The sequence below is a fragment of the Ovis aries genome, chromosome 1 (assembly GCF_016772045.2).
Source record: "Ovis aries strain OAR_USU_Benz2616 breed Rambouillet chromosome 1, ARS-UI_Ramb_v3.0, whole genome shotgun sequence".
NCBI classification, from domain to species: Eukaryota; Metazoa; Chordata; class Mammalia; order Artiodactyla; family Bovidae; genus Ovis; species Ovis aries.
Genome location: NC_056054.1, coordinates 196,820,904 through 196,844,361, shown reverse-complemented (window position 1 = coordinate 196,844,361; position 23,458 = coordinate 196,820,904). Strand labels below are relative to the sequence as shown.

General features: G+C 39.1%; 1 protein-coding gene and 1 non-coding gene across 14 annotated transcripts in view; both read left to right on the top strand.

Annotated features, from left to right (window-relative positions):
• CCDC50 (coiled-coil domain containing 50) overlaps positions 1–23,458 on the top strand; it is an 86,466-nt gene that overhangs the window by 33,739 nt on the left and 29,269 nt on the right. For 3 of the 13 annotated variants that reach the window (XM_027957300.3, XM_042233142.2, XM_060404754.1), the window contains exons 2-6: positions 3,908–3,970; positions 4,808–4,934; positions 8,130–8,220; positions 17,813–17,930; positions 22,814–23,338. In XM_027957300.3, the coding sequence (XP_027813101.1) occupies positions 3,908–3,970; positions 4,808–4,934; positions 8,130–8,220; positions 17,813–17,930; positions 22,814–23,338 (924 nt within the window). The remainder of the gene's footprint in view (positions 1–3,907; positions 3,971–4,807; positions 4,935–8,129; positions 8,221–17,812; positions 17,931–22,813; positions 23,339–23,458) is intronic. The other 10 variants (XM_042233140.2, XM_042233138.2, XM_042233141.2 and 7 more) reach the window with 5 other exon arrangements.
• TRNAY-GUA (transfer RNA tyrosine (anticodon GUA)) lies at positions 20,455–20,526 on the top strand. The gene has a single exon. It is a non-coding gene; the product is annotated as a tRNA-Tyr (tRNA).

Sequence of the window (23,458 nt, the reverse complement as noted above, 5' to 3'; positions counted from 1 at the left end):
GATGTCATCATGTTTATGGTTTAGCAATGTGTGCTGCTACTAAAATAAAAGATGTGAATTTTATAAGGTTTTATATTGTTTTTATATTAACAGTTTTAGTTGTAGAATTTAAGTGTAATATATATAAAACATCACAAAAAGTACAGAAAACATAGAAAATAAATATATATAAAATATACCATAAAAAACCCAGGAACCTACCACCTGAATTTAATAGATGTTAATATTTTGCCTTATTTGCTTCAGTCTTCTCTGTTTGTAAAGCAGTGCAACAGGGTATGTGTTAAAGGCACACTTGCTCATGTACTTGTGTCTCTAGGGGTCACTACTTTTCTTGATTCAGTTATATCACTGCTGCTGCTAAGTCACGTCAGTCATGTCTGACTCTGTGCGATCCCATAGATGGCAGCCCACCAGGCTCCACCATCCCTGGGATTCTCCAGGCAAGAACACTGGAGTGGGTTGCCATTTCCTTCTCCAGTGCATGAAAGTGAAAAGTGAAAGTGAAGTCGCTCAGTCGTGTCCGATTCTTCGTGACCCCATGGACTGTAGCCCGCCAGGCTCCTCCGTCCATGGGATTCTCCAGGCAAGAGTGCTGGAGTGGGCTGCCATTGCCTTTGCTACAGGTATATGTATCCATAAACATATTTTTAATGTCATGCTGACTTCTTCACATGGTTATCCACATGAAAACTGCACTAATTTTATAATTTTTATTTTATTCAGCATAATATTAAAAGCATAGAAAATATATATTGTTGACATAACTTTTTACCCTAATAACATAAATTGAAGTGGCTTTTAAACTTTTTTGAATGTAATTGCAGAGTGATAATTTTTTACATTGTGGCCTAATCCATGTTGCATATGCATGTATGTGTATGTAAAGCTGAAAAAAATTTCTCCAAACCATAGTTTCCTCTACTCTGTGTGATATACTATATTTTCCAGGTTGTTCATTCTGAAATGCTTGTCCCAGGCTCAATAAATTGCTTTTATAATCTAATAATAGGTTGCCATCCATGGTTTGAAAAACATTAGTTTAAGATTAATCTAAAAAATTAGTCTTAATCTAAAATTAATACTGCCTTTAGTTTGCAAATAATAAAAGCTTTTGTAGTTTAATAAATGTACTTCAGATAGTAAGGTAGTGTGACTCAGCGATAAAGAAACCACCTGCAGTGCAGTAGACACAGATGTGGCTTCAATCCCTGGGTCCGGAAGATCCCCTGGAGGAGGAAATGGCAGTCCACTCCAGTATTCTTACCTGGAAACTCCCACGGACAGAGGAGCCTAGTGGGCTACAGTCCATGGGGTCACAGAGTCGGACACAACTGAACAACTGAGCACTCATATTAAAATAGCATTCTTCTGCCAAGAGGTTTGATTGCATTCATTTTGGCTAACTCATTCTGAATATTTGTTTTCTATGAACTAAATCCATGCATGTCTAGCCATTTAATTAATTGATGTTAATTAATAGCTAAGTGTTTTAGAGAAAGCATGTTAGTCCTTGTATCTCCTTTCAGTCTGTCCTGACCGTGGTCTACCATGAGTCCAGGAGGGCTGTCATGGTGTCAAGAACAGAAGGAATTCTTGCTTGCCCAAAAACTGACTCCCAGCCCTGCCACCAACAGTCTGTGTATAAACCCTTAATAAGTCCTTTCTTCCTTGTGGGCCTCATTTCCTCACCTATTAAACAGAAGGTTTAACTAGCTCTTCTTAAAAGTAGGTTCATTCTGTGAAATATGGAAGAACTTTGACCTGGGCCTCAGTTATTAAAATTTTATGAGAATATATCTGGTGTGAAAGAATAGGACTTTCTATTGAAATTGCTGGTTTTGAGGTTGTGTTTGAGCCAGGGATCAGCAGGTGATATTTGGTTTAATATGTTGAGTCAGAAATGACTTTCCATCATAAAGCCTTTTCAGAGTAATCTGATGTCTCCAAGCTCTGCCTACTTTTTTGTTTCATTATCTCTCAATGAGAGACAGGGCTGTGTGAATGTGAATGTAAACGTTTATAAGTGCTAAGAATGGCAAAGGAATATTTCTGCATTCTGTTTTAATTAAATGTCCTCACAGACAAAACCAGAGCGGCAGGACAAAATCTGTAAACTCTGGTAGAAGCCCTGGAGGACAGGTTCCTGAGTTCTACACATGGCAGGCATCTGAGGCTTTGGGAACTTTGCTCTTTAATGTGAGGTACATGTTTGGAACAGAATAAGGGTATATCACCTAAGCCACACGTCCTTAAACAGAACAGTATTTTTCATAACAAGAGTCCTTCATGTGTATGTTTGCTTTAAGAAACAGTTTAAATTACAGTCTGGGTGGAATGAACCTTTAAGACCATCTCTTCCTGTTGGTGTGTAAAAAAATAGTCCAGGAAATACTCTGCGTGGCTGTCCAGGTGGAGGCAGATAGTGGCAGATGCTTAGTTCCAAGGTTCCTACTGTCATTTGGTTTGCGGATTCTTTTTAGGTAGCTCTACATTTAGAGAAACCTAGAGAACCAGTTCTAACTCATGGGTGAGAGTGTAGACCACTGAATGTAACTGCATTTTAAGTTGAGATATACTCTTGCCTGAGGGGCTAATAAAGGTGTGTTTTTCCCTGAGAGGATTAGGATAAACTAAGTCTCTGGGAGAGGATCTGCGGCGTAAGCTGTGTGTGTGTGTGTGTGTGTGTGTGTGTGCGCGCGTGCAAGCGCTCAAGTCTCTGGGAGAGGATCTGCGGCGTAAGCTGTGTGTGTGTGTGTGTGTGTGTGTGTGTGTGTGTGTGTGTGTGTGTGTGCGTGCAAGCGCTCAAGTCTCTGGGAGAGGATCTGCTGAACCGCACTCAAGTCTCTGGGAGAGGATCTGCGGCATAAGCTGTGTGTGTGTGCGTGTGCGTGTGCGTGTACATGTGTGTGTGTGTGTGTGCAAGCGCTCAAGTCTCTGGGAGAGGATCTGCTGAACCACAGATGGCTGAGGCATAAGCTGTGTGTGTGTGTGTGTGTGTGTGTGTGTGTGTGTGTGTGTGTGCGTGCGCGCATGCGCGCACTCAAGTCTCTGGGAGAGGATCTGCGGCATAAGCTGTGTGTGTGTGCGTGTGCGTGTGCGTGTGCGTGTGTGTGCGCGCGCGCGCTCAAGTCTCTGGGAGAGGATCTGCTGAACCGCGGATGGCTGAGGCATAAGCTGTATGTGTGTGTGTGTGTGTGTGTGTGTGTGTGTGTGTGTATGCGCTCACGTTCAGTTGTTCTGTCGTGTGTGTGTGTGTGTGTGTGTGTGTGTATGTGCTCACGTTCAGTTGTTTTGTCATGTCTGACTGTTTGTGATCCCATGGATTGTATGTAGCCCGCCAGGCTTCTCTGTCCAGGGGATTTCCCAGGCAAGAGTACTAGAGTGGGTTGCCATTTCCTGCTCCAAGGGATCTTCCTGATCCAGGGATCAAACTCTCCTCTCTTGCATTTCCTGCATTGGCAGACGGGTTCTTTATCACTGTGTCACCTGGGATCACTGAGGCATAGGCCAGATTTCCCTTGATCCTTCTGACCATGGAAAAACCAGATTTTCTCCGCTGCAATATGTAAAACATTCTTAACTCTTTTGCTGTCACAGCAGTACTTTCCCTCCTTTTATAGACATGGATTAGAATTTCTGGACCTCATCCTTAGGCCAGGGTCTCACCGTTATCTTGTTACTTTGTGGTACACCTGTACTTGGCATTGAGCAGATACCGTCTGGATTTGTGTGAATGAAGACTTTTTACCAACTAATTATTCTTTTGTACATTGCCAGTTATAAAGTTGATCATCCTGGAGTACTAGAATGGACTCTTTGAAGTCCTGAACAAAGCCTCTTTCTTTTTATGCTGAAGTGCTACTAACGAGCTTTCCTGTCTGCCCTTCTCCCTCGTGCTCTGCAGTGTGCCGAGATTTTGCTGTCCTGGAGGACCACTCCTTGGCCCACAGCCTGCAGGAACAAGAGAGTGAGTAATAGCCCCCTGCAAGCTCCTCCAGTTTTCTTTTTTAGTGGTAGCCTTGAGGCAGATTTCTTAGGGTGAGGCGGGGAGAAGACAGAGTCATCAGGGTACACCACCCATCATCCCAAGGGATCTGTCTAGGCAGGTGACACCTCGGTGAAGAATGCACTTCTCGGTGTTTTGAAGGGAGACAGCTGCTGGGGGTGAGAAGACCACTGGGTGTATTGGAGGAAGAGAGGGACTTGAGCCATTTCCTTTGCTTTAATGCTGTAGGAGGGATACAGTGGTTATATGGGGATCAGGAGTAGGTAGAAGGCTGGCATAAGAATAGGGGTCCAAATACCTTTACCTAGATTGGTAAAGATACCAATTGGTAAACATACCTATTGGTATCTAGATTGTAGGGTTTTCTGAATATTTATGTATGTAATTATGAAAAGTAAATCTAAGTTTTATGTGTTATACAAAAGTACATATATGTGAACTTTTAATTTGTGTGTCAGTATAAAAATCAAGTGTTGAAAAATGTAGTTTTCAAATGAAGTGGCAACTTGTGGAGCAGGAGGAGCACCGGCCCTGGCTTTAGATGGTTTGAGTAGAAGTTTAGGCATTGCCACTGCTGACCAAATACACATGACTTAACCTTTCTGATTCTCTTTTTCTTTAATGAAAAGATGAGAATGCCAACTCCTATGCTGCATATTATGCAGCATTACTGAGAGTATACGTGGCAATGATGGCTGTGAAGTTCTTTTTAATTGAAAGACTCTTAAGTTTATTCTTAAAAGTTTGTTACGGATAAGCCAAAGCATTGTAATTCCTCTCTCTAATCTTCCTGTCCAGTTGAGCATCATTTGGCATCGAATGTTCAACGGAACCGTTTGGTCCAGCATGATCTGCAGGTGGCTAAGCAGCTTCAAGAGGAAGATCTGAAAGCCCAGGCTCAGCTGCAGAAGCGCTATAAAGACCTGTGAGGACTTGGGGAGTGGGAGAGCATTGTGCCAGGACTGGTTTTCAGGGAAGAGGACTTTCTGTCTGTCCCTTTGATTCCTTTCACTATTAGATTATAAATCCTACAGTGACGATCCCATAGTTTTTTTTTGATTAAAAAAAATTGTCTTTGTTGTTGGAATTCCTTTCTAGGTTTTGGGGCATGCAGTTTCTGGTAGGACTTAACACTTTTCACTGATGGCTTTGAGCCAGTTGGTCCAGCTCTGTGTCTCACTTTTCCTTAACTGTACACTGGGGAAATGATCTCTGTCTCCTCTGCCTCCTGTGGTTTTGGGGGGAATCTAGCAAGATACTGGATGTCACAGAACTTTCTGAAGTCTCCTGGGTTCCTTTACTATTTCCTAGTAACGTTTGTTGCTCTTATTTTCCTTGAACCCCTTACCTTTTGGGGGGAGGGGCATGCCACTTGACTTGTGGGATCTTAGTTCCTTGAGGAATCAAACCCATGCTATAGCAGTAAAAGTGCCAAGTTCTAACCACTAGACTGCCAGGGAAATCGAGAACCCCTTGCTCTTTATATAGAGGCAGAATCTTTTGGAAAGTTCTGAATTGTACCCTCCATTCTCTTCATAACTTCAGTGTCTGACCAAAATTATTTCTCCATCTCCTCCTAAATAGAGAGATCGTGTCTAAGGTCTCTTCCATCATAAAGACTTTTTAAACTTATTTTTTAATGTTTTGAAAGCTCACAGAATACATCTCTTCTTAGAGAGAGGTTCCTATACTCCAATCTGTAGTGGTAGACTTAACTCCAAAATCGTTTTGAGGAGGAAGGAGTAAAGGAAGAAGTGAAGGGACCCTTCTATTTACTTCATTTGTCTTATTTAAATAAATGAGAGAGCCTATTACTTTTGCCATCTTTGAGGAAGGGTTTTTCTCTTCTGTTATTTGCAGAGAGGACTTTATTCATTGTTTTATTCAGTTTTCTTATTTTGTTCATAAACATTCTTATTGGCTCTTGCTAAATAACCCTTTCAACCATGAAAGGCACCAGAGAACACACATATGAATAAAACATAGCCATTGTTTTTAAGGGACTTAGGGAAAAAACTCTGAGCACTGCCAAGGTGACATGCAAATTCATGAAGAATTCTGTATTTTTAAAACTAGATTAATAAATACTTTTTGGTAAGGTGAAAAAAGTGAGTGAATGAAAAGAGGATATAGAAATAATAAATGAGTAGATTTTTATTTTCAATTCTGTGGTTTGAATGGTTCAGAATCCTATAATATTATATCTGTAACATGAAGTCATTAAATCCCAAAACTTTTGTAGCTAATGAGACGACATGAAAGGGCATGATTCACTGGTTAATAGTGGCAGGACCGGAAGTCAGGTCTCCAGGTATCTTGTCCAGTAGTTTTCCTGCTAGTGACTAAAAAAGCTTGCCGTTTCCACTTCCGGCCTGCGCTCTCTCTCACGTGTTCCCTTCCCCCTTTCCTGTCCGATGTGCATGTTCTGCGTGTACGTACACATCCCTGTATGTGCACCCGTCTACTTTCATCTCCAGCTGTCTATTTCCAAACATGTTGAAAAGGACCATTTCCTTATACAAATAAGGATAGTGTTCATCCCCTCACTTTTGTTAGAATAAAATGTGGGGATTTCTGTTCCTCTAGAGAAGTTAGGATATTACCGCCACCCCCACCCCCAACACTTTTCAGGTACAAAAGGCTGCTTTCAAACAGGGAGTATACAACCAAGACTAGATTCGTTGATACTCTTAAGTTCACCTGGCAGGGCAAGAATCAAAGGGAATACAGGTTTAGCAAGTGAACTGCTTGTATAAGCCACAACTGTAGTTTTGTTCCAGCATCTTTTACATAATAAGCTCTAAGCATATGTATATCTCTTTAGATAACAACTAAAGGTTGTAAGGGCCATGTAAACAGTGGCTCCCCAGCAGTATCACACTCTATAATAGAGTTAAAAGCTGCCTGTTAACTTTTCCTGGGTTCAGGAAGATCCCCTGGAGGAGGTCATGGCTACCCAGTCCAATATTCTTGCCTGTAGAATCCCATGGACAGAGGAGCCTGGTGGGCTACATTTCATAGGGTTGCAAAGAGTTGGCCACAACTAACGCAACTTAGTCTAGTCTGACTGTTCCTGAAACCAAAATACCATCTTTGTGATATCCAAACCCCATTTCTTGATGAAACTGCTATTCATTTGTGCTGTTTGAAAGGACGTGTTTCTCCCCACAAAATGATGTGTCTGGTTTCTCCCACCAAAGTATATTGTGGGGTTCTGAGCGCAGGACGGAGATTTATTTAGTTTTGTGTCCTCAGTGTTGAGCATGGTGCCTGGATGACAGCACATGTTGTGTGAGTCTTTTTTGAATGCATGAATGCCAATACAAAACAAAACTGTGGTAGCAGCAGTATTACAACCTTTGGTTGCCTTAGTGGCCTGAGTGTTAAGAAAACTGACATCAGCCACAGAGGTTTCTCCTGGCACCTGAAGCTGTGGAATATACATCCACCTCCCCGTTTTTAAAGTTTTATTGAAACTGGAAAAAATGTACTTAATTAAAAATTTATAAAAATTGTTTTGAAGTCATACCACCACCTCTAAGTGACCACAGTATTACTGACATTTTAGTGAATTCACTCTTACTTTGTTTATGTGTACTTTGTGCATACTTGGATACTTATGGATCTCATTCTCATAGTGTACATCTCCTTTGCAGAATCTTGAGGGACTGTGGTGGTGGTGTAGTCGCTAAGTCATGTCTGACTCTTGGCAAGCCCACAGACTGTAGTCTTCTAGGCTCCTTTGTCCATAGAGTTCTCCAGGCAGGAATACTGAAATGGGTTGCCATTTCTTTCTCTAGGGGATCTTCCTGACCCAGGAATTAAACCTGGGATATGATCATACAGAAAAGGCCTGGAGCTTTCCATTATAGTATCCAGGGACCACATTCTGATCCTACCACTTATTTTCTCTGTGACCTTAGGGAAGTGATTTTACTACTCTGGGCCTCAAGTTTTTCTAGCTATAGGATGTGACGGTATTGACCTCTTTGCATCATTATTGTAAGAATTAAGTGAGATAAAAATATGCCCTGGCTCATAGTGAGTATTCAGTAAATTGTGTTGTGGTTTGAAAAATCATTCCTTGTGTGTTCCTTTGTTTTTTCCTTTGTTTTTTTAGTGAACAGCAAGACTGTGAAATTGCTCAGGAGATTCAGGAGAAGCTGGCTATTGAGGCAGAGAGACGACGGATTCAGGAGAAGAAGGATGAGGTACAACTTGTTTAATGCCCCTCCACCCCGTGGAGGAGGGCTGCTCAGCTCTGACTCTCTGTATTCACAGGCTTAGTGTAGGGTTGCTGGGTGGGCAGGAGAGCTTTCCCTTTTGGGGGGTGCATAGTCCAAGTGTTGCCCTGTCCATGGACCACCGTTTATTGTCCTTTGGTCGTTGTTTAAGTGGTAAAATCTTAAAAGATGATAATGGTTACTTTGACAAAAAGTGTGGATTCATTTCTGTAGGGCTGCCGTAACAAATCACTGCAAACATGGTGGCGTAAAACAATAGAACTTGATTCTCTCACAGTTCCGAAGGTTGCACATTGAAATTAAGGTGTTGGCAGGGCAATGCTACCTACTAGCAGAGATCCCTTCTTTGCCTCCTCGTAGCTTCTGGTGGCTCTTGGCAGTCTGCATTCCTTGCCTTGCGGTTGCATCATAGCAGTCTTTACCTTTGTTGTCACATGGCTTTTTGTCCTTGCATCTTCTTGTAAGGACACCAGTCATTGGATTGAGGGCCCACCCTAATAGAGGATGATCTTCTCTTAAATAATTCTATCTGAAAGACCCTATTTTTAAATAAGGTCATGTTCTGAAGTTCTTGATATAAATGAATTTTAAAGAGGTAATTCAGCTCCATACAAGATATCTGTGTATGGGTTATTCCCACAACTTTAGGGAGAGCAAACCTTGAATGTAGCCTGAACAGGAGTCCTGGACTGGTCTTTGCTCTCCCTCTCTTTTGTTAGTGGGTTCACTTTCCTATGATACCCTGCCTCAAAACAGTGATCCATTTAATTCTGTATATATATTTTAAATTGTATTGTTTTTAAGCTGAAAATGACTAAAATTAGCAGTAGTATATGGTTTGTGAAAAGACTTGAATTTGTACTCACTGATCATTGCTTTTGCGTTATGTTTTCAGCATTTCTTACAAACAATTCCTTTTTCATTGTGTTGACTCTGTGTCTGGTTTTTTAATACCTATTCCCCTATTCTTGGCCCTTGTCTTAACTTATAATAAAGAAAATGATTTATCATTTTTAATAGTAGAATGACCATATGATATTTTGTGTACTGAGAAATTTTGTGTACTCTCCTGGGCACACTGGCACATACAATCACCCTATTAAACAGATATTTCAGGGTTATCAGTGAACCAGCCTGCATCTTCTCTTTCTCCTACTGAGCCACTCTGTTCCTCTGGAACTCCTTGTTCAATGCCAGGCGAGTGTGAGACACCTGGTGTGAGTGTATTTAGCTATTTCTTTAAGAAACAAACCATGATTATGTGATGATCAGAACTGTAAGTAAGAAAGAGGGATTCCTTTTCATCCTTCTGTTGTCAACACAGGAGCTCTTTCTTACTGCAGGATGTGTTGCTTCTCTATAGTCAAGACTTCCTTGGAGATGAGTCTGGAAGCTGAAAGAAGTGATTATGTTTTATAGACAGGAAAGCTTCTATTTTAAAAATCACAGAGTAATGAAGTTGGCTTCTTATAAATGCTCCTGGTGTCCTGTAATATTTTTTCTTTCCGTTCAGGGGAAAGCAGTATTAGGGAAAACAGATGCCTGTGGAATCTAAATAGCAATCACAATAAATAATCTCATTGTTACACTATATAAAGTATGCAGTGTTGTGAATAACTGCATTTCTCAGATGAAGAAATTAAGTCTTAAAGAAGTATATGAATGACTGGTCCCCGGCTATAGTAAGATGCCAGGGAAATGTCTCTGCAGTTCTGACTGCCTCTGACTTGGGTATACTGTGACACAGCATAGAACATGTAAACTATGGAGTTTGAATCTTGTCTGTTTAACTTTTAGCTGAGACTTTCATCATCTCATTTAGCCATGTAGACCCTCAGGTTCCAAACTGAAGAAGTTATGATAACTACGTTACCCTAAAGGGCTGCTGTGAAGTTTAAAATCATGTATTTAAGGTCTCTGCTACATATTAAGTTAATAGTTGTTCCTTCCTCTTTGCTTTCTCGCCAGGTGTTTGCCCCACCATTCTCCCTTTGTAGCAACTCTGATTTCTCTAATAGAGAGATATGTGCTGAATTAATAGGTGGGGGTGAAATAAGCAGAGTTAAGTGTATTCCAGTATGGTATGATTTGAGGAATCTTTAGGGGTTTTCTTGCCTTTACAGGCCTCCTATTACCTCCACTACTGTTTGACCTACTGAAATGTTTCCCCTTGTCCAACACAATGGAGAGATGAGATGAGAAATCTAGTTGTGGAGGTTTAATGAGACTAGCCTTTAAAAACTCAAGACCTTTTTTTTTTCCAGACATTTTTGAGTTTCACTGATGCCTTAGTTTAGAATATGGCTGTCCTGTCAAGAAGTTCTTTAATTGTAGAGAAATGTGATTTCCAGCTGACTAGACTGTTTTAATATTAAATAAAATTTGCATTAAGTTTGATGTTGAAGGATGTGTGATGATGCTTATTTGTTTAATTTAGTCCAAGGCGCCTCATAGGGGAGACTGAAACAACAGTGCTAATTTTTCTGGCCAACTTTGCATTGCCTGTTACTCGTCAACTGTCCGGATTCTTTTTTGTTGTTGTTGTTACATTTTCCCTCTTTCTGTGCTCTTCTGCTTCCTTGTAGAGTCTGTTTAACTAATAAGTTCTTATCCAGCAGCAAGGCTGTGGAAAACTCCTCTCTGGATTTTCATCCAGATCTCTTTTTACAGATTTTTGGAGTTAACTCTCTTTTGTAGCTTATAATCATCCAGAACAACCAGATGTAGAATTCAAGATTCTTTCCTCTTGGGATAGATACTTTTTTTCTGAACAACATTGTTCATGAGAAGTAGAGTTATACGACTTTCTGTGGGTGAGTTAGCATGTCTAACTTTGTGGTATAATTTTATTGTGTTTTTTAACAGAGCACAAATGTAGGCAGGTAGCATTTCCACTGGGGAGACAGATGTAGAAGAGTTTAAAAAGATCTGTACTCTTACCACCATGTGGCTTCTTCCCTTCCTTCCCTCTTTTTCCTCTTTCCCTCCTTCCTGTCTTCCTTGCTTTTTTTTTTTTTTTAAAAAACTCTTACATGGTGTCTTGAATATCATAGTAGTAGCGTTTCTTTCGTGGCGCCCTATTGAAGGCACATGTAGCCTTTGGCAATACTGGACTGAGTTTATGGGAGTACTTACCTCATAATCACATGAGTTTGTGGTTAATATGGGTGGACAAATTTTATTGGGATCTTTCTCTTTGGTCACAGGTTTAGCATTTGTCAATATTGTTTAATCAAGCCAAGAAATGTGTTTTTAGTTGATTTAATTTAGTTATTCTTAAACAACTAAAAAAAAAAATAACTTAAAACTCTTAAATAGCTAAAGACAGTTCTAGAAAAACATCTACTTTTGCTTTATTGACTATGCCAAAGCCTTTGACTCTGTGTATCACAACGAACTCTGGAAAATTCTGAAAGAGATGGGAATATCAGACCACCTGACCGGCCTCCTGAGAAATCTATATGCAGTTAGAACTGGACATGGAACAACAGATTGGTTCTAAATCGGGAAAGGAGTACATCAAGGCTGTATATTGTCACTCTGCTCATTTAACTTATATGCAGAGTACATCATGCAAAATGCTGGGCTGGATGAAGCACAAGCTGGAATCAATATTGCCAGGAGAAATATCAATAACGTCATATACTCAGATGACACCACCCTTATGGCAGAAAGCGAAGAAGAAATAAGAGCCTCTTGATGAAAGTGAAAGAGGAGAGTGAAAAAGTTGACTTAAAACTCAACATTCAGAAAACTAAGATTATAGTATCTGGTCTTAGTACTTCATGGCAAATAGATGGGGAAACAATAGAAACAGAGAGACTTTATTTTTGGGTCTCCAAAATCACTACAGATGGTGACTGCAGCCATGAAATTAAAAGATGCTTGTTCCTTGGAAGAAAAGATATGACTAACCTAGACAACATATTAAGACAGCATATTAAAAAGCAGAGACATTACTTTTCCAACAAATGTCTGTCAAGTCAAAGCTGTGGTTTTTCCATTAGTCATGTATGGATGTGAGAGTTGGACTATAATGAAAGCTGAGTGCCAAAGAATTGATGCTTTTGAACCATGGTGTTGGAGAAGACTCTTGAGTCCCTTGGACTGCAAGGAGATCCAACCAGTCCATCCTAAAGGAAATCAGTCCTGAATATTCATTGGAAGGACTGATGCTGAAGCTGAAGCTCCAATACTTTGGCCACCTGATGTGAAGAACCAACTCATTAGAAAAGACCCTGATGCTGGGAATGATTGAAGGCAGGAGGAGAAGGGGATGACAGAAGATGAGATGATTGGGTGACATCACCGATTCGATGGACAGGAGTTTGAGTAAGCTCCAGGAGTTGGTGATGGACAGGGAAGCCTGGCGTGCTGCAGTCCATGGGGTCACAAAGAGTTGGATGTGACTGAACTGATCTGAATTTATTCTTAAATAAAGCTCTTAAGTACTTTGTGTATATGTGAATATTGTTTTACATACGTGCCTTTGAACCTAGGTACAAATATGTGTGAATGTGAAACTATTTTAGGGAAAGCCTATTTTTTTCTTAAATAAATAGTATCTTGGCCAACCATGTAACAAAAAATCTGTGGCACTAATCCAACAATTTGGAGCCATTTATAATGTGAACTATTCAGGGATAAACATAGTAACCACTTTACATTAAAAATTAATCTAGTGTGAGCCATGGTACGTTTTCATAGCATTCTTAATTTGATTAGAAATTCATGGTCTAAAAATATATCTATGTAAATTGGTAATATCTAGGAAATATCTCAGGTAGTAATAATTTAAACTATGTAATTTTTTTCCCTATGTTATGGCACTTTAAAAATAAGTTTACACATATATAGCCAGACAGGGAGTGAGTGGGAGGCCTCTGGTTGATAAAATTATTCTCTCCTTTTATCCTAGTTATATTGGTGTTTTTACAGCCATGAATTTGGTACTGTCTGTTCTTCTGGTCTTACAGAGTAACCCTTTTAGGATTATACCTGATTTACATTTCCTACTGAGTTAGATGTTAATACAGTAATTGCTAGGTAATAAAAAAGTTTAGCAATCTAATGGAATGGATTTCCTTTTTTTAACTCTTCTGATAGTCATTTGACAGTCACATTTTCACATCTCCCTTAGATTGTCTTTATACCCAAGATTTTCTCATTTTGAATCGCCCTACTATTAGGATAGTGGTGAAAACTTTAAGGGAGAAGTAACCCTCATATAAAATTGTATAAACCATAAAAGTACCCAAAGGGATCCAACAGTTTAGTAATTTGTCTTCTACTTAGGAAAGTTGCATGGGGCTCCTCTGCACCTTACTGTGTGAATGTCTGTCTTAGAGCACTCATCTTTGCATGTCTTATATTATGTTAATCATTTTGCTTCTAGCACTGAAATGGACAAGAACATTAATAATGACCATGTATCTTATTTCTCTGTAGGAGGTCTCTAGCAGAATATGTGAGCCATTGAAAGGAATCAGTGAATCTTTTTTTCTTGACATGGCATTCCTGTAGCATTCCAGGAATCCTTAACTCTGCCTTTACTTATGCTCACAGCTTCCCATTTTCCAGAGATGAGTGTTAATTCAATAAGTGTGTTTACTTAGTCTTCTGTGGGAGGAGAGGAGGGAGGCTTAAGAGGGAGTGGATATATGTATAATGATGGCTGATTAGTCGTATGGCAGAAGCCAGCACAACATTGTAAAGTAATTTTCCTCCAACTAAAAAATAAATTAAAAAAAGAGAAAGTCTTCTGCACAACAGTTATTTCTCATAGTAACCCAAAGTAAGTCTACCAGATTAATATTATTAATTAAAAAATAATTGAATGTGATTTCAGAAGGATTTTGGAGTTCTTTTAGATTTGTTTTTTCCCCAAGTTATATTTTGTCAAACACTAATTTAGTAAGGTTTATATATGTGTATATATTTTATGTAACAAAAAGACCTCTGTCACAAAATAAATTTGGAAATTCCAGGGTTGCAAGAAGATAACATTACTTTTCTTTCATTAGGATGTTAACATGAGCCAGTGTGTTTAAAGAATTAGATATAATACATGTTTTCTGTTTTTTTTTTTTTTTTTTGTAAATCTTTGATACCCGTGTTCTCAGAAACAGCTTGGGAAATGCTGTTGTAGACTAACCTTTAACAGGAAGGAAGCAGAGTATCAAGGAGGTTGTTTATGTCAGGGGTGACTAAGCTGCATCCAAGCATGGTGACTAATAATTGCTGTCTTTAGCTTGTTTCAGGGGAGTTGTTTTTTTTTTCTTTGAAATCACCTAACTAAACCTACTGTGCAGTAATGTTGGAGAGCAGGGAAGAGAGCTGACTTGGCTGAGCCGTGGTTTATAGTATAGCAGCAGATTTCCGTTGAAATCCTTTTTCCTTTCCCACCTCAAGTACAGCTAGCTGTTCTTACTCTTCTCAGCCAGAAGAAGCTTACTCAAAAAAAAGGAGTTGAGATGTTAAAAGAACAAAGGTTTGGGTGCTGAGATGCATGACACATTGTGATTATTATTTTTCTGCTTGGTTAAAAGCACTCTTTTTGACCAGCTAATACATTGTACAAAACGGGTATCACTTTGCTTCTCTTTGGTTCATTTTTGGCTCTTCACATTGAGAAAGTGCCCTATTACTAGGTATGTATTAGGAATAAATTTGATAGTAGGAAAGCAATTATAAAGTCCCTGGAGGGCAGTTTAATAATTTTGGCTGGCAGTTGGACCTGGTGATTTTCCTTTATATTTTTATTCAGTTACATAAAGGGGGTCTTTTTGTTTTCAGTAAAACAAACCCCTTAAGAAAATGTAGTGTTGGGTGTTCAGTCAGCATGACAGTTGAGGGAAGTGTTTACATTTTCTTCCTGCTTTCCTAGTAAGATGTATATGGATTTAGGAAATTCTGAAGTAGATATTAGTGTAAGGAGAATAAATTATCTTGTCACACCCCTCCCTAACTGATTACTGTATTGCTTTGTAACCCATCAATGTAATGAACCTGGCACAGAGGAGGGCACCCAGTAACATTTCCAGAATTATTACAGTGTGTACTGGGATGTTAAGACATTTGTCTTTTAAGGTTCACTAGTTCAGACTCTTCATTTTATAAATAAAGAATTCAGGCCCAAAGAGATTCATTTTAATAGTTAATGTTTTTCTTCCAATGTCTCTGAAGCATCTCTGACTTGAACTGCTGCTGCTGCTAAGTCACTTCAGTCGTGTCCGACTCTGTGTGACCCCATAGATGGCAGCCCACCAGGCTCCCCCTTCCCTGGGATTCTCCAGGCAAGAACACTGGAGTGGGTTGCCATTTCCTTCTCCAATGCATGAAAGTGAAAAGTAAAAGTGAAGTTGCTCAGTCGTGTCTGACTCTTCACAACCCCATGGACTGCAGCCTATCAGGCTCCTCCGTCCATGGGATTTTCCAGGCAAGAGTACTGGAGTGGGGTGCCATTGCCTTCTCCTGGAACTTATCAAATATATGTATGTATTTACACAGTTTCATGAGAAATTTCCAGCATCGAAGTCGGTTACAGAATATATGTTAATAACAAAAATTTGAATTTAGGCCTATTTCGTGAACATTAGAAGCCACGTACATGGATGTGTGTGTCCTTACACGCGTGCTCAGTCACTCAGCCGACTTGTGTCCGACTCTTTACAATCCCATAGTTTGTAGCCCACCAGGCTCCTCTCTCCATGGCATTTTCCAGGCAAGAGTACTTGAGTGGGTTGCCATTTCTTCCTCTAAGGGATCTTCCTGACCCGGGGATGGAAGCCAAGTATCCTGCATCTCTTGCATTGGCGGGTGGATTTCTTACTGCTGAGCCACCTGGGAAGCCCTCCAAGTATACTGATAACCTCTGCTAATTCATCTAGCCTCAGCATCCAACTTATTTCTACACTGATATAAGAGAAATTAAGTCATTCCGATGAATTTTATTTGCCTTGAAGTCTTAGTATATTCTTCATTTGACTTATTCAGAAAAATGCAGAAAGAATGGTGATTAATTCTTACCTCAGAAGTAAGCCCCTCAGAACTGCCTGGGATTTTTATTACCATTTGTATCAGTGAGTATGGTTGCTATATTTGTAAGATCTTTAAGAATCTAGTAACATCTAGGGATCTTCTTTTTTTTTAAAGTGTACGTAAACAAAGTTTATGTGCTATTTTATTGGGCCTTTTATAGAAATAATCTTCAAGTTCCGAACTCTATCTCCAGCTCAAAATCTTTAGGAACTTTTCATCCCTTACATTATAGACTCCAGACAGGGAGGAGGGAGGGGGTTCAGGATGGGGAACATGTGTATACCTGTGGCGGATTCATGTCGATGTATGGCAAAACCAATACAATATTGTAAAGTAATTAACCTCCAATTAAATAAATTTATATTTTAAAAAATTGACTATAAAGAGTGCCTAGCATCCAGCCTCTGTCTGTTAAACCTCATCTTTCTCTAACACCCCACGTGCTATTGGTTGTTTTCTAGAGTGATGTCCATTAAAATATTTATCACTTTGCTCGTGTTGTTCTCAGCAAAGAATATCTTCCATTGCCTGTTGGAATCCAGTTCTTTGTTTAAAACCTAACATTAATGTAAAGCCTTGAACCAATTCATATAAGCAGAAGTAGTATTCCCTTTTTTGTGCACTCATAGGCATTTCCCCCCCCCTTTTTTTTGAGACATTTACAATTTGATTGTGTTATAGTTATTTGTGTATTGCTTATTTTCAAAGTGGGGTGGTGATTTTTTAGGGGATGAAATGAGAATGTTATTTGCCACTCAGCAGCTACTGAAAACTTGCCTGGAGATGGAACATAGGGGAGACAGGAGGAGGACTGTTTTCTGTTTATTTTTTTAGTTAAGACAGCCATCCTCTATCGCAAAGCTAAATCACAATCAGCTGAAAGATTCTTTAAAAAACTTTTTTTTGATGAAATAAAATCACTGTATATATACATTACTATATATAAAATAAACAGCTAATGGGAAGTTGCTGTATAAAACAGGGAGCTCAGTGTAGTGCTCTGTGACAACCTAGAGGGGTGGGGAGGAGGTTCAAGAGTGAGGGGACATAGATATGCTTGTGGCTGATTCATGTTATTTTATGGCAAAAACCAACACAATATTGTAAAGCAATTATCCTCCAATTTAAAATAAATTTTAAAAAAGGTTATAGATTATGACAGTCTTCCTCATTCAGACTAAGTGAATCATCATCTTGGAAAAAGGGCCCATAAATATGTGTTTTAAAAATTCTGTTCCATAACCAGTTTTAGGAATATTATATTTGAATATCTTCAGGTTGAGTTAGATTTAAATTTAGTTAAAAAACCTTTCTCCCTCATCTGTATCTTACGCGCTTCCTGTTAAGCAGTCGTCTTTGACATTTGGACAGGGTGAGCATAATACCGGAAGGTCTGGAAAACCATAGGCAGAGCCGCGAAAGCCTGGGAGTGGAATGTCAAACCACTGACCAGTAGGGTTGCTGTGTGGCATCTCTTCTTTCTCTGAAGTATTTACTTTTCTTCTCTCTGTATTTGCAGGACATTGCTCGACTCTTGCAAGAAAAGGAGTTACAGGAAGAGAAAAAGCGAAAGAAACACTTTCCAGAGTCTTCTGGAGTCAGTGCTTATGGTGATAGTTACTATTATGAAGATGGAGGTAACAGTTCCTGTCTTTAGACTCAGTTGCAAGACACCCTTTAAATTTGTCTGTAAAGGGACTCTAGGGCCCATTTGGATTTGTGGTGAAATTTTATCTTATCTAATGAATCCATCTGTTCTTTAGATGGATGACTAGAGTCATTTTTATGGCTGTAAAATGTGAATATAGTTTAGCAAAATCTGACATGTGTTCTTTTGCACTGTTGCTACTTAGAATGTTACATTACATTCTAAGCACATAAACTAGGGTACGGAAAAATGGCAGAGGAGTCTCTGCCTCAAGGAAGTCCGGGCAGTACTGTTTGAAGCCTCAAAGTGGCATAAATGATAAAGGAGGTGCAGCATTTATAGATTACTGGATACCAGAGCTTTTTTCCCATGCCTCTTATCTTTTAAACCTAGGCCAATGGATCATCCTGCTGGAGACAAAATTGAATATTATGATTTTCTGTTGAGTGTTTGCTTTTGATGCTTCTTTGCTATTTCTACCATATAGAAAGTTCTCTAGAGACCCCTTCTCTAGTGCTTGCTTCTGCAGTGTGGTGGTGATGTGCTGGTAGTAGCGCTTGTGGTAATGGTGATTCTTTATCTTAAAAGTGTGTTGGGAAATGAGTATTTGCAAGTATTATTTACTTCTTTTTAAAGACATGTCAAAGGAAGGATATCTCGTATAGTTTTAGTGTCAGCGTTTAACTGTAGTTCAGCTTGGAGACCATGTGCTGTGCTGTACCTAGTCTCTCAGTCGCATCTCTGTGACCCCATGAACTGTAGCCTGCCAGGCGCCTGGGGATTCTCCAGGCAAGAATACTATAGTGGGTCACTGTGCCCTTCTCCAGGGGATCTTCCCAATCCAGGGATCAAACCCAGGTCTCCCGCATTGCAAGTGGATTTTTACGCTCTGAACCAACTTGGCTTCTGTGGTAGCTCAGTTGGAGACCATACTTAGGATACCAAATACCAACCAAATAACATCTAAAGGCAGCTTCTAGAGAGTAAAGATTTTAAGATGAGTAATCCCCAAGGCCCCTGAAACTTAATTGTCTGTTGCTTTTCTATAGTATCATAAAATGTAAGTAGGTATTTTTCTTTGGTGAGTAGAATGAAAAGTATGTGTATGTAGATAATAGGACTATTATAGTTGAGTCTTCCAGTCGCATTGTTCCAAATCTTTCAAAATGAGTAGAGCTCAACTCTTAGTAAGCAGACTGAGCTCAACACTTAGTAAGCAGACTGATTCTCTACTTGTGGCTAGGTGTGTTCTTCCACATGTGAAATGCTCAACTCTTTTTGATAGCCATTTTCCTTATCTGGGTTTTTCTAATAAAATCATGTGGTATATCATTCAAGAAGAAAAACTGCCAGTATTTTTCTCTACTAGAGATCAAAAGGTAAAGAGTTACTCATCAGCTTTAAAATCTTAAGAGATATGATCTGGTGTTTTTTTGTTTTTTTGCCAGAAGGCACGTTCATTGCAGATAAAAATATAACCATTCTAAACTTGAATCTAAAAACATTAGGTTGGTAAATAAGTACACAAAAGTACTGATTTTAGCAATCCTCTTTTAAAACCTTACAGTTACTTGAATTGGGAGTCAAACCTGGTGGTTTTGACCAGAGTATTGTCATTGTGATTTATCTCTGTAGACTGTGTTAACAATTCAGTAGATTTTCAGGGACACCTAAATTTTAAAAAAATTTGTATTTAGTGCTTTTGTAAAGTTACAGAGAATGCTGTATGTGCTTTTCTTGGAGTTGGGGCGGGGGATTGGGAATAGGATCTAGGGGTCTCCTGAGTGTATACTTGTAAAGTACTGTTGGAATTTCTCCTCGGTTGTGTTGTTGCTGGGAGATGATACGTTGCTGAACATGTGATCTTCGTTTCTATGCCTTTGAGTTAGACCAAGGTGAATTCCACAGAAACCACATTGTAGTCCAGCTGACATTTACAAAGCAGCTGTATGTTCTTTGCAGTGGTCGTTTCCCAACACATAAGGGATATTCTTGAATTGTACTTCTCTGCCTTTGCGTGCAATATAATTTTTGTCTGTCTTACATAATAATCACAGCGAATCATATGGAAGTGGTCGCTTTAGCTTTAATTTTACTTAAACTTTAATAAATTAATCTTTAAAAAGTAATCATTTATAGATTTTCTACAAATTTGGAATTATCCAAAACCCCTGTCAGATTTATATCAACTGAAATTGTATATCTTATTTATGAATCCATGTTTCTCTTTCAAAGCCACTCAGCTGTATGGCTGGCATATTAGAGATTTTTTTTTTAAGTCATTGTCTTTGGAGTCATTAGACCTTGATTCAAGTTACATCCCTTCCTTAGAAAAATTGTAATATTAAGGAAGTTATCCACTATAATCACTGTAAGCCTTTTTCTCATTTGTAAAATGGAGATTCTAAAAATATATCCTTCACATGGATGTTGATTAAACAATAGAATTTTTGTGAAGACTTATTAAACTTTAAAGTACTATTATTTGTACATATATTAATGTAAAGTGGACTTCCCTGGTGGCTCAGATGGTAAAGTGTCTGCCTGTAATGCAGGAGACCCAGGTTCGATCCCTGGGTTGGGAATATTCTCTGGTGAAGGAAATGGCAACCCATTGCACTACTCTTGCCTGGAAAATCCCATGGATGGAGGAGCATGGTAGGCTACAGTCCATGGGGTCACAAAGAGTCAGACATGACTGAATGACTTCACATTTCACTTTAATGTAATATGTGTATTAAATAACATTTGGTCTGTTTAAACAAAAATCATTTTATTTTGAAAGACAAACATGGAAGAATACAAAATGTTTGCAAATATATGTGTATGTGTGTGTGTGTGTATATATATATATACACATGCATACATATATATATATACGTATATACATATGTATGTATTGCCTGTAAGGAAGTTAATTATATTTGCCAAATAACTTGGTCTCAAGAAATATAGAAGTCTCAATCCTTAAATGGACAGGGGTTTAAAGGATTCAAACATTCCTCCATCCGTGTCTTCTTTTTTGCCCCAGGTTTAAAGATATCACAAGTGATCACAATAAATATTTTTCCCTATCAACTCTATGAAAATGTAGTAATAGCCCAGTTCCAGTTCTTGCAACACGCTTCCCTAAAGTACAACTGTTAATATCTGTTAACATATTAAAAGAAGTAAAAATAAAACAATCATGACTTCGCAAGTCCATGTGAAAAACAAAACCTTTCTTTTCTCTGTTTGGGTTTTATAGGCAGGCTTCACTCCTGCAGTTTTCTGTGGGAACGTTGGTATTAACACTAAACCATTGTTTCCTCCTTGTGATCATTGTTTAAGTAGCTGGTCAGTATTATGTTAATTCATAGAAGTAGTAAATAGATTCTTTCTCAGTTGTCAAGATACACTTAAAATAATAGTTTGCGTAAAGCATACTTTTTTATTACAGAGAGGAATTGTTCTGTTTCACTTTTGCTTTATGTAAAAAATAAATTCTGTCGTAAATTATGAAGGTAAATACCTCTACAGACTTTTTAGAAGACAAGTTTTAATTTAGACATCGTCTTTGAAACAAATGTTCTTTTCTTCTGGAAAGCTCAGAAAGAAACCATTTAGAGTTTTGAGTGCAAGCTTTTTTGGCATCATTGATGCATTTAACACATATCCATATCTCCCCTTCCTGAATTCCCTCACTAGATTAACAATAACAAACATTAACAAAAGCAAAGAGCCCAAAACCAAACCAAACAAACAAGGAAACCCTGATAAATAAGGAAAGGTATGGTTATTTATTTTTTCGACATTCCATCCAGTTGCAAGAGCTGCTTCAAATGCAGTTCAGCAAATGACTAATTCCAATGGGGAATCTTGGCTGTTTTAGCAATTTTCCATGGAATTAGGATTTCTTTTTGTTATTTCCCCATTATAGTAAAAATCTTTGGAAATGTTAAATATGCTCTTGGAATATGCGTTGTTAATTCATTTCCTTTGTTTTCATAGTTTGCCTGTTCCTAAAAAAGCCCTGACAACAAAGCACCGTGTATGTGCTGTTTCTCTAGTTTGTGTTAAACTTAGGAACTTGTATATTTAGAACTTGTTGTATTTCTATATACAGAATACAGTATCATAAAGTTTTTTGAAATGGGTTTGGGAATTGGCTTCTTTTTATGTATTCCGTTATGGCATCTATTTTTAATTATTTTCCTCTGCACAGCTTCAAGTAAGATTTGAAACAGAGTCATCCAAAGATAACAGGGTCATTTACTCACGTAAAATTCTCCTTTGCTCCCTCTTCTTCCACACTGAACTGTAATTTTTCTGGGGATGTTTGCTTTGGCCACCTAAGGGGAGAGGATGGAGGAATACAAAATCTGTGGATCATCTGTCTGAACCAAGTAGAAACTAGCAATATTCTGATCTAAATTTACTGTTATTTCCAATAAGAATATTTGAAAGTCTCTGACTGGAATCACAAAGTATAGTTCTTTTTCTATTACTGTCCTCCCCCACCATATACTAGTTCCAAATTGATTTTATAAATAGAATAGAACACTTAATGACTGGAATTTCTGTTATTGGCAAATATTAAAGCACTGTGTTAATCCTTCCCTAATCATGATCAAGCTCTTCTTTCAGATTTATTTCATTTAATTTCATTTTAGTTTTATTACCTTTTTGGCTATGCACCTAGAATCCTTCATGTATGCACGGACCATTCCGGCAAATACTCATCCATTCATTTCAGTTTGTTAAACTGAAAAAATGGTCCTCTTCATTTTAAAGTATATTAAGCTTGAGGCCTGTCTCCATCCTGTAGTGAGTTCATACTCAATCATTAAGCTAACCTGCATTTGTTTTTCACGTTCCTCCACCTCCGCTCAGACCAGCCACGGTCAAGGAGGGCAAGGGAGTTGGGTTCAGGAAGCTCAAGGCCTTGTAGACTCCAACATGAGGAAAAGACTGTGAAGCACAGGAGGGAGAGACCTAGACATCCCCAGGAGAACTTGGGAGGACCGGAAGAGCACTGTTCGTCAGAGAAACCTCCGTCACCTTCTAGCTCGGGTCAAGTGAGGGATGATCCCCAAGTTAACACTGAGCCCGAAAGAAAACGCTGTGGCCACGAGAGGCTCCGGAGACCTCCCCTCCCCAAGATCAGCGGTGAGGTGTTTCTGAGCACCGAATCGGATGACTGGGAGGCTCACTCTAGCCATCGAACTCGGAACTGGGAAAAACAGTTCAAACAGCAAGACCAGCTCTCTCCCAAAACCTCACGGAGCGCGGGGCTTCCCTGCAAGGAAGCCGTTTATAGGAGGGACCATGGGCAAGGTGAGCACAGAGAGAGGAAACGCAGGCCCCGGACCCCTCCCTTCTCAGAGAGTGAGGAGCAGCTCCCGCTCCGAGACACAGGTAATGAAGGCCAGCCTGGTCGGAAGTGCTGCTACCTTGTATATACATGCAAACAAATGTATCTGTTAAGCACCGTAGACAACATGGCCCTTCTCTCTGGTTTATGCTTATGGCTTTGAA